We start from the raw sequence: 14,393 nt of genomic DNA on the forward strand, positions 1-14,393 counted from the left end.
TAGGTGAGTGGGCAAATGCATGGCAGATGAAGTATAATGTGGATAAATGTGAGGTTATCCACTTTGGTGGTAAAAACAGAGAGACAGACTATTATCTGAATGGTGACAGATTAGGAAAAGGGAAGGTGCAACGAGACCTGGGTGTCATGGTACATCAGTCATTGAAAGTTGGCATGCAGGTACAGCAGGCGGTTAAGAAAGCAAATGGCATGTTGGCCTTCATAGCGAGGGGATTTGAGTACAGGGGCAGGGAGGTGTTGCTACAGTTGTACAGGGCCTTGGTGAGACCACACCTGGAGTATTGTGTACAATTTTGGTCTCCTAACTTGAGGAAGGACATTCTTGCTATTGAGGGAGTGCAGCGAAGATTCACCAGACTGATTCCCGGGATGGTGGGACTGACCTATCAAGAAAGACTGGATCAACTGGAGTTCAGAAGAACCTCATGGAAACGTTTAAAATTCTGACGGGTTTAGACAGGTTAGATGCAGGAAGAATGTTCCCAATGTTGGGGAAGTCCAGAACCAGGGGTCAAAGTCTAAGGATAAGGGGTAAGCCATTTAGGACCGAGATGAGGAGAGACTTCTTCACCCAGAGAGTGGTGAACCTGTGGAATTCTCTGCCACAGAAAGTGGTTGGGGCCAATTCACTAAATATATTCAAAAGGGAGTTAGATGAAGTCCTTACTACTCGGGGGATCAAGGGGTATGGTGAGAAAGCAGGAAGGGGGTACTGAAGTTTCAGTTCAGCCATGGACTCATTGAATGGCGGTGCAGGCTAGAAGGGCTGAATGGCCTCTCCTGCACCTATTTTCTATGTTTCTATGTTTCTATATGGCCCTTTGAGCCTGCTCCATCATTTAGTATGATCTTGGCTGATCCGAACATGGACTCAGGTCTACTTTCCTGCCCGTTCCCCATAACCCCTTATTCCCTTATCGGTTAAGAAACTATCTATCTCTATCTTAAATTTATTCAATGTTCCAGCTTCCACAGCTCTCTGAGGCAGCAAATTCCACAGATTCACAACACTCTGAGAAAATAAATTTCTCCTCATCTCAGTTTTAAATGGGCGGCCCCATATTCTAACATTATGCCCCCGAGTACAAGTCTCCCCCATCAGTGGAAACATTCTCTCTGCATCCACCTTGTCAAGCGTCTTATAATCTTATACGTTTCAATAAGATCACCTCTCAATCTTCTGATTTCCAATGAGTAAAGTCCTAACCTACTCAACCTTTCCACAAAAGTCAACCCCCTCATCTCTGGAATCAACCTAGTGAATCTTGTCTGAACTGCCTCCAAAGCAAGTATATTCTTTCGTAAAGATGGAAACCAAAACTGCATGCAGTATTCCAGGTGTGACCTCACCAATACACAGTATAACTGTCGCAAGACTTCTCTGCTTTCATACTCCATCCCCTTTGCAATAAAGACAAAGATTCCATTGGCCTTCCTGGTCACTTGCTGTGCCTGCATACTAACCTTTTGTGTTTCATGCACAAGTAACCCAGGTCCTACTGTACTGCAGCACTTTGCAATCTTACTCCATTTAAATAATAACTTGCTCTTTCATTTTTTTCTGCCAAATTGCATGACCTCACACATTCCAACATTATACTCTATCTGCCAAATTTTTGCCCACTCACTTAGCCAGTCGATGTCATTTTGCAGATTTTTTGTGTCCTCCTCAAACATTGCTTTTCCTCCCATCTTTGTATCGTCAGCAAACTTGGCTACGTTACACTCAGTCCCTTCTTTCAAGTCATTAATATAGATTGTAAATAGTTGGGGTCCCAGCACTGATCCCTGCGGCACCCCACTAGTTACTGATTGCCAAACCGAGAATGAACCATTTATCCTGACTCTCTGTTTTCTGTTCATTAGTCATTCCTTTATCCATGCATATATATTACCCCCAACCCCATGAACATTTATCTTGTGCAGTAACTTTTTATGTGGAACCTTGTCAAATGCCTTCTGGAATTGCAAATACATCACATCCACTGGTTCTCCTTAATCCACCATAATATGGTAGAATTCTTCATTAAGAATGACACTGTTAATTCAGAGACTAGGGTCCTGAACATAAAGAAAGGTAACTTCGATGGTATGAGACGTGAATTGGCTAGGATAGACTAGCGAATGATACTTAAAGGGTTGACGGTGAATAGGCAATGGCAGACATTTAAAGATCACATGGATGATCTACAACAATTGTACAACCCTGTCTGGCGTAAAAATAAAAAGGGGAAGGTGGCTCAACCGTGGCTAACAAGGGAAATTAGGGATAGTGTTAAATAGAAACATAGAAACATAGGAAATAGGTGCAGGAGTAGGCCATTCGCCCTTCGAGCCTGCACCGCCATTCAATAAGATCATAGCTGATCATTCCCTCAGTACCCCTTTCCTGCTTTCTCTCCATACCCCTTAATCCCCTTAGCCGTAAGGGCCATAGCTAACTCCCGCTTGAATATATCCAGTGAACTGGCATCAACAACTCTCTGCGGCAGGGAATTCCACAGGTTAACAACTCTCTGAGTGAAGAAGTTTCTCCTCATCTCAGTCCTAAATGGCCTACCTCTTAACCTAAGACTATGTCCCCTGGTTCTGGACTTCCCCAACATCGGGAACATTCTTCCCGCATCTAACCTGTCTAGTCCAGTCAGAATCTTATACGTTTCTATGAGATCCCCTCTCATCCTTCTAAACGCCAGTGAATAAAGACCCAGTTGATCCAGTCTCTCCTCATTGACAGTCCAGCCATCCCTCGATACAAGGAAGAGGCATATAAATTGGCCAGGAAAAGCTGAAAACCTGAGGACTGGAGAAATTTAGAATCCAGCAGAGGAGGACTAAGGTTTTAATTATGAGGGGGAAAATAGAGTATGAGAGTAAGCTTGCAGGGAACATAAAAACTGACTGTAAAAGCTTTGTTAGATATGTAAAGAGAAAAAGATTAGTGAAGACTAATGTAGGTCCCTTGCAGTCCGAAACAGGTGAATTCATAATGGGGAACAAGGAAATGGCAGACCAATTGAACAAATACTTTGGTACTGTCTTCACGAAGGAAGACACGAATAACCTCTCGAAAATAATAGGGGACCGAGGGTTTAGCTCGAAGGAGTAACTGAAGGAAATCCTTTTTAGTCAGGAAATTGTGTTAACATAAGAACATAAGAATTAGGAACAGGAGTAGGCCATCTAGCCCCTCGAGCCTGCTCCGCCATTAAACAAGATCATGGCTGATCTGGCCGTGGACTCAGCTCCACTCACCCGCCCGCTCCCTGTAACCCTTAATTCCCTTATTGGTTAAAAATCTATCTATCTGTGATTTGAATACATTCAATGAGCTAGCCTCAACTGCTTCCTTGAGCAGAGAATTCCACAGATTCACAACCCTCTGGGAGAAGAAATTCCTTCTCAACTCGGTTTTAAATTGGCTCCCCCGTATTTTGAGGCTGTACCCCCTAGTTCTAGTCTCCCCGACCAGTGGAAACAACCTTTCTGCCTCGATCTTGTCTATCCCTTTCATTATTTTAAATGTTTCTATAAGATCACCCCTTATCCTTCTGAACTCCAACGAGTAAAGACCCAGTCTACTCAATCTATCATCATAAGGTAACCCCCTAATCTCCGGAATCAGCCTAGTGAATCGTCTCTGTAGCCCCTCCAAAGATAGTATATCCTTCCTTAAGTAAGGTGACCAAAACTGCACGCAGTACTCGAAGTGCGGCCTTACCAATACCCTGTACAGTTGCAGCAGGACCTCCCTGCTTTTGTACTCCATCCCTCTCGCAATGAAGGCCAACATTCCATTTGCCTTCCTGATTACCTGCTGTACCTGCAAACTAACTTTTTGGGATTCTTGCACAAGGACCCCCAGGCCCCTCTGCACCGCAGCATGTTGTAATTTCTCTCCATTCAAATAATATTCCCTTTTTTTTTCCAAGGTGGATGACCTCACATTTTCCGACATTGTATTCCATCTGCCAAACCTTAGCCCATTCGCTTAACCTATCTAAATCTCTTTGCAGCCTCTCTGTGTCCTCTATACAACCCGCTTTCCCACTAATCTTTGTGTCATCTGCAAATTTTGTTACACTACACTCTGTCCCGTCTTCCAGGTCATCTATGTATATTGTAAACAGTTGTAGTCCCAGCACCGATCCCTGTGGCACAGCACTAACCACCGATGTCCAACCTGAAAAGGACCCATTTATCCCGACTCTCTGCTTTCTGTTAGCCAGCCAATTCTCTATCCATGCTAATACATTTCCTCTGACTCCGCGTACCTTTATCTTCTGCAGCAACCTTTTGTGTGGCACCTATTGAATGCCTTTTGGAAATCTAAATACACCACATCCATCAGTACACCTCTATCCACCATGCTCGTTATGTCCTCAAAGAATTCCAGTAAATTAGTTAAACATGATTTTCCCTTCATGAATCCATGTTGCGTCTGCTTGATTGCACTGTTAGGGAAATTGATGGGATTGAAGGCCGATAAATCCCCAGGGCGTGATAGTCTGCATCCCAGGGTATTTAAGGAAGTGACCCTCGAAATAGTGGATGCATTGGTGGTCATTTACCAACATTCTATGGATTCTGGATCAGATCCTATGGACTGGAGGGTAGCTAATGTAAGCTCACTTTTTAAAAAATGAGGAAGAAAGAAAACAGGGAATTATAGATTGGGTAGCCTGACATCGGTTGTGGGGAAAATGTTGGAATCAATTATTAAAGATGTAATAGCAGCGCATTTGGAAAGCAGTGACAGGATCAGTCCAAGTCAACATGGATTTATGAAAGGGAAATCATGCTTGACAAATCTGGAATGTTTTGAGGATGTAACTAGTAGAGTGGACAATGGAGAACCAGTGGATGTGATGTATTTGAATTTTCAAAAGGCTTTTGACAAGGTCCCACACAAGAGATTAGTGTGCAAAGTTAAAGCACATGATATTAGGGGTCATGTATTGACATGGATAGAGAACTGTTTGGCAGACAGGAAGCAAAGGGTAGGAATAATCAGGTATTTTCAGAATGGCAGGCAGTGACTAGTGGGGACCGCAATGTTCAGTGCTGGGACCACAGCTATTTACAATATACATTAATGATTTAGACGAAGGAATTGAATGTAATATCTCCAAGTTTGCAGATGACACTAAGTTGGGTGGCAGTGCGATTTGTGAGGAGGATACTAAGAGGCTGCAGGATGACTTGGACAGGATAGGTGACTGGGCAAATGCATGGCAGATGCAGTATAATGTGGATAAATGTGAGGTTATCCACTTTGGTAGCAAAAACAGGAAGGCAGAATATTATCTGAATGGTGACAGATTAAGGAAAAGGGGAGGTGCAACGAGTCCTGGGTGTCATGGTACATCAGTCATTGAAAGTTGGCATGCAGGTACAGCAGGCAGTGAAGAAGGCAAATGGCATGCTGGTCTTCATAGCGAGAGGATTTGAGTATTGGAGCAGGGAAGTCTTACTGCAGTTGTACAGGGTCTTGGTGAGGCCACACCTTGAATATTGTGTACAGTTTGGTCTCCTAATCTGAGGAAGGACATTCTTGCTCTTGAGGGATTGCATCGAAGCTTCACCAGACTGATTCCTGGGATGGCAGGATTGACATATGAAGAAAGACTGGATCAACTAGGCTTATATTCACTGGAATTTAGAAGAATGAGAGGGGATCTCATAGAAACATATAAAATTCTGATGGGATTGTACAGGTTAGATGCAGGAAGAATGTCCCGATGTTGGGGAAATCCAGAACTAGCCGTCACAGTCTAAGGATAAGGGGTAAGTCATTTAGGACCGAGCAGAAACTTCTTCACTCAGAAAATTGTGAACCTGTGGAATTGTCTACCACAGAAAGGCGTTGAGGCCAGTTCGTTAGATATATTCAAAATGGAGTTAGATATGACCCTTGCGTCTAAAGGGATCAAGGGTTATGGAGAGAAAGCAGGAATGGGGTACTGAAGTTGCATGATCAGCCATGATCATATTGAATGGTGGTGCATGCTCAAAGGGCTGAATGGCCTATTCCTGCATTTATTTTCTATGTTTCTATGTTACATCCTCAAAGAATTCCAGCAAATTTGTCAAACGCGACTTCCCCTTCATAAATCCATGCTGACTCTGCCTGACCGAATTATGCTTTTCCAAATGTCCTGCTACTGCTTCTTTAATAATGGACTCCAACATTATCCCAACCACAGATGTTAGGCTAACTGGTCGATAATTTCCTGCTTTTTGTCTGCCTCCTTTTTTAAATAGGGGCATTACATTTGCAGTTACATATGGAGAATAGATGGTAGACACTCACACCTCCTAACTAGGAGGGATGTTAGCGTCGATATGGAACTTCATGGCCCCACTGATGTGCAACAAGGTGATTTCCACCTCTTTGCTCACAGGGAAGTGCTGATGGCCTATGAGAGGGATGACGGTGAGAGGGGATATGGAAGTTTGGACTTCTCTCAAAGCACTTTCACTTCTGCCCCATTGCCACCCCCTGGTCAGAGCCCGAGATGCCTTCACAGACAACAATGTCCGCCCCTGGACAGTCGCAGGAGGAGCAGACTTTGGTGGGGCCATCACAGGCTCCAATACCCAGAGGATATCTGCCAAGAGTGTTTATGCAATCGCAGCAGGGAACCCTCCTCAATGGTGTCATGAGCCACATCTTCAGTGAATAGCCCTTGTTTCCAAGTAGCCGTTGGAAAATCTGTTTGGAAGTGCGAAGAGCTGAGGGAGGGTGGACTGGCGAAGGACAAAAGAGTCAAGGCAGTTGCAAAGGAATTTGGCGCACACATGCATGCTGATCTTCCTATGGTTGCAGACCAGCTGCACAGTGATAGAGTGGAAGCCCTTTGCCGGTTGACAAAGACACCTGGGATTTGATGGGGTGCCCTGTTGGCCACATGTGTGCAGTTGATGACGCCCTGCATGCATAGGAAGCCAGCCAGAGTGGCAAAGCCCAGCGCCCACTCAGTAACACTGGCTTCATCAGTGGCAAACTTGATATAATTAGCTGACTTGTCAAAGAGTGCACCTGTGTGATGCATCTATGGGCGACCAAAGTCTGCTGCAGATTCCTGGAAGGAGCCAGAGTTGAGGACATTGAGGATGCTGGTGACTTTAACAGCCACTGGTAAGGTGTGTCCACCCGCTCCTCTGGGCTGCAGGTCTTGCTCAAGTAATGTGTAAATGTCTACAAGACCTGGCGCGATAGCCTGAGCCTCCTTTGGCACTGCTACTCAATCATGTTGAGGAAGCTCATCCTCTGCCTGTATACTCTGTTTTGGGGGTACTGCCTCCAGCATGGTGCAGCCCTGCACTGATACCCACTGTCCTGTGTAGTATCAGGTGATTGAGGAGAATGTTGGTGGTGTTGTTGGTGCTGCTGGTGTTGGGGCTCATTGTGGTCCGATTCTGAGGACCATGTTGAGAAAATATCAATGGAATCCATGCTGATAGAATAGATGGCAGATCTAGTAGAAATGAGAGATTCAATTTATCAATGGAATGATAGGTTCTACCAATGAGGTGAGACTGGATGGCGGCTTTGCTGCAAACACTTGCAACCTATGGAAAGCTAAATCTGTGCTGGGGATGTAGTCTGCCTGAGGAAAGTGATCAGCTGTGAGGTGGGAGCTTTTATAGTACATTTCATCCTGTCAACTAATCAGCTGGAGCAATGACCACTCAACTTCCATCTCAGGTTGACAGTCATGTTTCCCGAGCTGCGTGAATCCCATGGTCAGCCAGGGAAATTTGAAAGGTAATCTAAAAAAGGTGCTTAAGGGTCTGACAACAAGGTGATAATGATTTGAATTAGGTCGCCCACCTCTGCCGTTCGGGTTGCTGCTGCACTGGCAAACATGTCCGAGGGAAAGGTGCATGGGGGGGGGCGGGATGACAGCGGGTTCCTGACTCACTCTAACTTATTTCCAATTTCTCTCCCGACCTGCCCTGATCATGCCCGCACGGACCCCAGAAGATTCTGGCTTCTACCTTTGCTTGAAATTAAACAATTAATTCACTAGGATTAGATAAACAGATGTGTTTGTGTTTCTATGTGCCAAATGTTCCAGGGAGGCAACAATTCATGAACTGCTAGAATGATGGGAGTTCTACACGAGGTTATGCAACTGATCACCAATGAATAACAACAACATCTTGCATTAATATAGCGCCTTTAATGTATTAAAACATCCCAAGGTGTTTCACAGAAGCATTATAAAATAACATTTGACACACGCCACAGAAGGAGATATTAGGACAGGTGACCAAAAGCTTGGACAAAGGGATCTGTTTCAAGGGGCATCTTAAAGGAGGAGAGAGACATAGCGAGGCGGAGAGGTTTGGGGAGGGAATTCCAGAGCCCTGGGCCAAGGCAGCTGAAGGCACGGCCACCAAAGGTGGAGCGATGAAAATTGAGGATGCTCAAGAGGCTGGAATTGGAGGAAGCAGAGATCCTGCAGAGTGGTAGGGCTGGTGGAGTTACAGAGATAGGGAGGGACGAGGCCATTGAGGGTTTTGAAAACAAGGATGAGAATTTTAAAATCGAGGCTTTGCCAGACCAGGCATCGTATAGGTTGCAACGTTGGATAGATGCTCTGGCTATTTTCTCAGTTATATTTGTAGCTAGGGAAAACATAAGTTGGGACATTTATTATGTTGGGTGGATTTCACAATAGAACCATGATCTATAGGATTAATGGGTTTATGGGCTGAATGATTCCATACGTTTTGCATTTGTGTTGGTTATATCTGGCAATGAAAATATTTGAAGGGGACACAGGGATAAGCCATATAATATTCCATTCATTTTCTGACTGTGAGGAATTTTACCTGTGAAATGTAATACGCTGAGATGAATAATATTGATTATGTCCTCGAGTTTTTCACCAAATGTGTGGGTGGGCACATTTGTTGAGAACAGGATTGGGTTGTGATGTCCCCATATAACCTTGACTCTCTAGGTTCAAACATGAAGACTGGTTGCTCAAGTGAATCTGCTCATAAGAACATAAGAACATAAGAAATAGGAGCAGGAGTAGGCCATACGGCCCCTCGAGTCTGCTCCGCCATTCAATACGATCATGGCTGATCTGATCATGGACTCAGGTCCACTTCCCTGCCCGCTCCCCATAACCCCTTATTCCCTTATCAGTTAAGAAACTGTAGATCTCTGTGTTAAATGTATTCAATGACCCAGCTTCCATAGCTCTCTGAGGCAGCGAATTCCACAGTTTTACAACCCTCTGAGAGAAGAAAGTCCTCCTCATCTCAGTTTTAAATGGGCGGCCCCTTATTCTAAGATTATGCCCCCTAGTTCTAGTCTCCCCCATCAGTGGAAACATCCTCTGCATCCACCTTGTCAAGCCCCCTCATAATCTTATACGTTTCGATAAGATCATTTCTCATTCTTCTGAAATCCAATCTTCTCAACCTTTCCTTATAAGTCAATCAACCTAGGGAACCTTCTCTGAACTGCCTCCAAAGCAAGTATATCCTTTCTTAAATATGGAAACTGTAGGGAGTGGTGTGCGGGGTCAGTTTGCCTTCCCTGACCCAGAGTGAGTCGCTTCCACTCCCTAGTTCTCGAGCCTGGATTTATTAATCAGGGTGTGATAAAGTACGGCAGACAACTGTTTTGTACAAAGAAGGTATGGATTTTATTCAAAAAGCAAATAACACAAATACACTCCAGTAAAACTGTAAAATCTTACAAAAGGTTCTAAACAATGGGGAATAATTTATTACAGGTAATGAACACATCATAAATTTCCACCTCCCACTTACTCTCTAGCTAAGTTAGACACTAGGGCAACAGGGAAAATGCTCACCAATCCTTCCTTTGACAGTTCGGGCTGTTTCACGGTCTCGGGGTTCTTTGGTTATAGCCGGTTTGCCTTGCCGTACCCCGGACGTGGCAGAAGATCTCTGCTGCATATTGAAGCCAGTTGGGGCGAGTACTTTTCTCCGATGTCGCGATGATTCTTCCTGCTTTTCCTTGCCGTGTGCTCTCGATCTTGTTGTTCCGAAGTGCTTGGCCAGAAAAGTTCTTTCTGTGATGGTCAGAATAGAGATAGCTCTCTTGGTACGATAGGCCCTATTATACTTTGAGATACTTCCTTAACTGTGCACCAAATCAACCTTGGTTCTTTGTTTAAGTTTTGCAACCCAGCTAACTGAAACTTGATTAAGTGGTTTTAATCTGGTGTTGATAGGCTTTTCTGAGTTGATGAGCTCTTGTCCATAGGGATAGCACTGTTTTTTTTGCTTTTGGAAGTCTGGCCTGAGCTAGATATTTCTATGCCTGTTGAAAAGGTGTTGGAATATGTATGTGATATTTGGGTCCTCTGGGTGGGATGGATAATGTTTCTTCCGTGGTCGATTGTTAAAATGTAAATGTCTTCTAGGGACAGGTTTCGAGGGTAAACAGTTCCCAGAAATTTGATTAGCTCCAATGTCCAAACTGGCCCTTTAGAGATTGACCCCACCCTTGCAGACCCAACATTCATCTTTTAAAAATCCCAAATTCGATTAAAGTTCGTAGTTTCTTCCATGTGCACTTTAGGATTTCAAACTTTCTGGTAGATAGTTCCAAATTAAATTTCCTTTCCAATGAGTCCAAATACTGGAGGGGGAGGATTCTCCCACGAATTTTGCACCCTTCAAAACCAAAACTGTACGCAGTATTCCAGGTGTGGTCTTACCAATATCCTGTATAACTATAGCAAGGTTTCCCTGCTTTTATATTCCATCCCCTTTGCAATAAAGGCCAAAATTCCATTGGCCTTCCTGATCACTTGCTGTACCTGCATACTAATCTTTTGTATTTCATGCACCAGGACCCCCAGGTCCCGCTGTACTGCAGCACTATGCAATTTTTTCCACTTAAATAATAACTTGCTCTTCGATTTTTTTCTGTAGAGAGACAGTGGAGGGACATAGGTTGATTCATTCAGATACAAATTAGATAGATTTCTTTTCAAAAAATAATATTTTTGGATACAGTATATGAGTAAAATGTTAGCAGTGGCTTGGTTGGTAACACTCTCGCCTCTGAGTCAAAAGAATGTGGGTTCAAGTCCCATTCCAGAGACTTCAGCACAAAAATCTAGGCTGATCCTCCAGTGCAGTACTAAGGGAGTGCTGCACTGTTGGAGGTGCTCTCTTTCAGATGAGACATGAACTTGAGTCCCCGTCTGCTCGCTCAGGTGGATATAAAAATCCTATTCTATTTCAAAGTAGGCCTGGCCAATAGTTATCTCTAAATCAACGTCACATTGCTGAGTGTGGGAACTTACTGTGTGCAAATTGGCTGCCACATTTCCTACATTACAATAGTGACTGCACTTCGAATGTACTTAATTGGCTGTTTAGCACTTTGGGATGTCCTGAAATCATGAAAGGTGCTATATAAATGCAAGTCTTTCTTTTTTATTTTATTTGAGACAGAACATAAGATATTTTTAGTGTGCTTGGGAGGAACAGGTGACCTTGGACCTGTGGCTCCCAAAGCTCTCAACCACTGGAGTTTTCCTTGTCTCATATCTGGATTTGTTGTAACCTAAATGATTGACATTAACTCCTATGCTGATAGCATTTTATGAGGGTGCTATTAGCCTCAACTGTGCTGATGTCCACAGAAGAGCTATCCAATGATGTACATCATCCATGCCCACAGAGAGAGCAACAGTCTGTGCTGCCGATGGAACTGTAGTCCTATAATCGGGGAAATTGGGAAAGGAAAATAAAACATCTTATCACAAGTGAATTAAAGGAAAGAGAAAAAGCTTCCATTAATATAGCATCATATTTAAAATAATAATTCTCAGGATGTGGGGGGTCACTGAAATTTACTGCCCATCCCTAGTTGCCCATGATCAAATGAGTGGGATGCTAGGCCACCTCAGAGGGCACTTGCTTAAGAGTCAACCAAATTTGTGGGGGACTAGATTTACATGGGCCAGGCTGGGTAAGGATGGCATGTTTCCTTCCCTGAAGGACATTAGTGAACCAGTTGGGTTTTTACAACAATCCGATAGTTCCATGATCAATTCTTATTGATACCAGCCCTTTATTTCCCGATTTATTCGTTAAACTGAATTCAAATTCTCAAACTGCCATGGTGAACTTTCACTCAGGTTTTCTGGATTATGAGTCCAAGCCTCTGGAATGACGGGACTGGACAAGTTAGAAGCAGGAAGAATGTTCCCGATGTTGGGGAAGTCCAGAACCAGGGCTCACAGTCTAAGGATAAGGGGTAAGCCATTTAGGACCGAGATGAGGAGAAACTTCTTCACCCAGAGAGTTGTTAACCTGTGGAATTCCCTGCCGCAGAGAGTTGTTGATGCCAGTTCATTGGATATATTCAAGAGGGAGTTAGATATGGCCCTTATGGCTAAAGGGATCAAGGGGTATTGAGAGAATGAAGGAAATGGGTACTGAGGTGAATGATCAACCATGATCTTATTGAATGGCGGTGCAGGCTCGAAGGGCCGAATGGCCTACTCCTGCACCTATTTTCTATGTTTCTATGTTTCTATGAATACCAGTCCAGAAAGAAAATATCAGGTCCTCAAGATGCCCTTTCACATTTCACACCAATACATTGCTGTTGACATGTAGTTACTGTTGTTATCGAGGCAAACGTAGCAATCAAATTGAACAAGTTAATTTCCTACAACAGCAAATGAGATGATTGATCACTTAGTCTGTTTCTTGCTGCCGTTGGTTGATGGAGAAATTTTGGCCGAGACACTGGAAGCACTCATTCTGTGAGCTTTGACCTTTGACACCCAACTGAACAGGCAGACAGAATTTTGGTTGAATATCACTTTACATTGCGACAGTGCAACATTCCCTCAGTATTTGCACTGAAGTATCAGCCTAGATTACGTGCTCATGTCCTGAAGTAGGCCTTGAACCAAGTCAGGAAGCTCCAAAAGTCTGTGACAATTGTCTGCAGAAATATCAATTATATCTTGTCAGAATGTCTGTCATATCTATGCAAATGGTCCATTATAAAACCGAGTTGATTTATTAGAGTGCCTGAAATTCATAAGGAAAGCTGAATGCATTTTATTGGTGGTTTCTGTATGAACAGGTTTGGGAAATCAAAGACAGAAACCTCTGCAACCAGGAGAAAATAAAGACGATGCATCGCAGCTTTATTCAAATGCTAATGAAATACAGCAAATGCAAGGTAACATTTAAACACCAATAACATAGTTGGAGTTTTACAAGTGCTGTGCTCCATTTGTTCTTGGCAATTATAAATCCCCCATTGTAATTTTCAGTTACACTTAAAAGGCACTGAAGTACGGACATATTGTGCCTTTATTCTTTTGCATCCAAATATCCTGTAGAGCAAGTACATTTTCTTATTCTTCCTCATCTCTGCCCATTTTTACTGTTGGGTCTTTTCTGCAGACTCTTGTTATTCAGGGACTTTCTTAGTTTAACATCCTAGGATGCTGTGTGTCATAGATTACTCAAAGATCACAATTAACAACCGGCACACGAATGATGGGCCAAATGGCCTCCTTCTGTGCAGCCTCATTCTATGATTCTATGAACAGGTTTTCCTAAACAACACCCAGGAGTAAGATTACTGCTGGTGAGACTAGTCATAGTTAGCCATCCATAAACCTGTTGAAGCTCATTTATTGAGAGCAATTGGACTGAGAATTGATCTGGAACTTTCTACAATGTAGTTCAATATTATTTTATGTCATAATATATTCCATTATTTGTCCTATTTCTTAAGCATGACATTACAGCATAGTCTAATCTTCATTTGAACAGTACGCTCATACCATAAATGTTAAGTAACCACATCATACTGTTGAGATTAATTTATTTCTGTTCTTTCAAATAATCAGGATCAATTACAAACCAATGAGGTGGGTATATTATGTTTAATCAGAACTGAGGTTAGAATGGATACAACACATTAGTTATACAACAAAACCATACGACCATGACAAGTAGCTGGTACTGTTCCTGACCGGACAGGCGGCTAGTGTGCGTGAGCAGCACTCCTTCTTGCCTTACTTATCTCTCTCTCGCTTCTTGAACAAGAGTGTTAGACCAGAGTCAGCATGGTATCCACCCTCGGGATTTTAGGGTCTTGCTTTTATTCTCTTTTTAGAGGTGGGCCTGGGGTAGAATATTGGCAAGACCCCTTAAAACAAGGTGCCCAATAGTATGTCAAAGTATGTTCCAGTAAAACGTAACTTATACATGAATTCCTTACTTGTCTCGAGCTCTATTGCAATCATTTAAACATATTATTATTTGCGTCAGTTTCATTCACATAACCATATATTTTTAGGTATCACTATTTTCAAACAAACAATGATAGTC

General features: G+C 43.1%; 1 protein-coding gene across 1 annotated transcript in view; it reads left to right on the forward strand.

The window, feature by feature from the left end:
* Positions 1-14,393, forward strand: part of LOC139262434 (obscurin-like) — a 145,838-nt gene that overhangs the window by 117,155 nt on the left and 14,290 nt on the right. Inside the window, exon 11 of the mRNA XM_070877624.1 lies at positions 13,132-13,230. Within this exon, the coding sequence (XP_070733725.1) occupies positions 13,132-13,230 (99 nt within the window). The remainder of the gene's footprint in view (positions 1-13,131; positions 13,231-14,393) is intronic.

This window comes from Pristiophorus japonicus, chromosome 4, assembly GCF_044704955.1.
Source record: "Pristiophorus japonicus isolate sPriJap1 chromosome 4, sPriJap1.hap1, whole genome shotgun sequence".
In the NCBI taxonomy this organism is placed as follows: Eukaryota; Metazoa; Chordata; class Chondrichthyes; family Pristiophoridae; genus Pristiophorus; species Pristiophorus japonicus.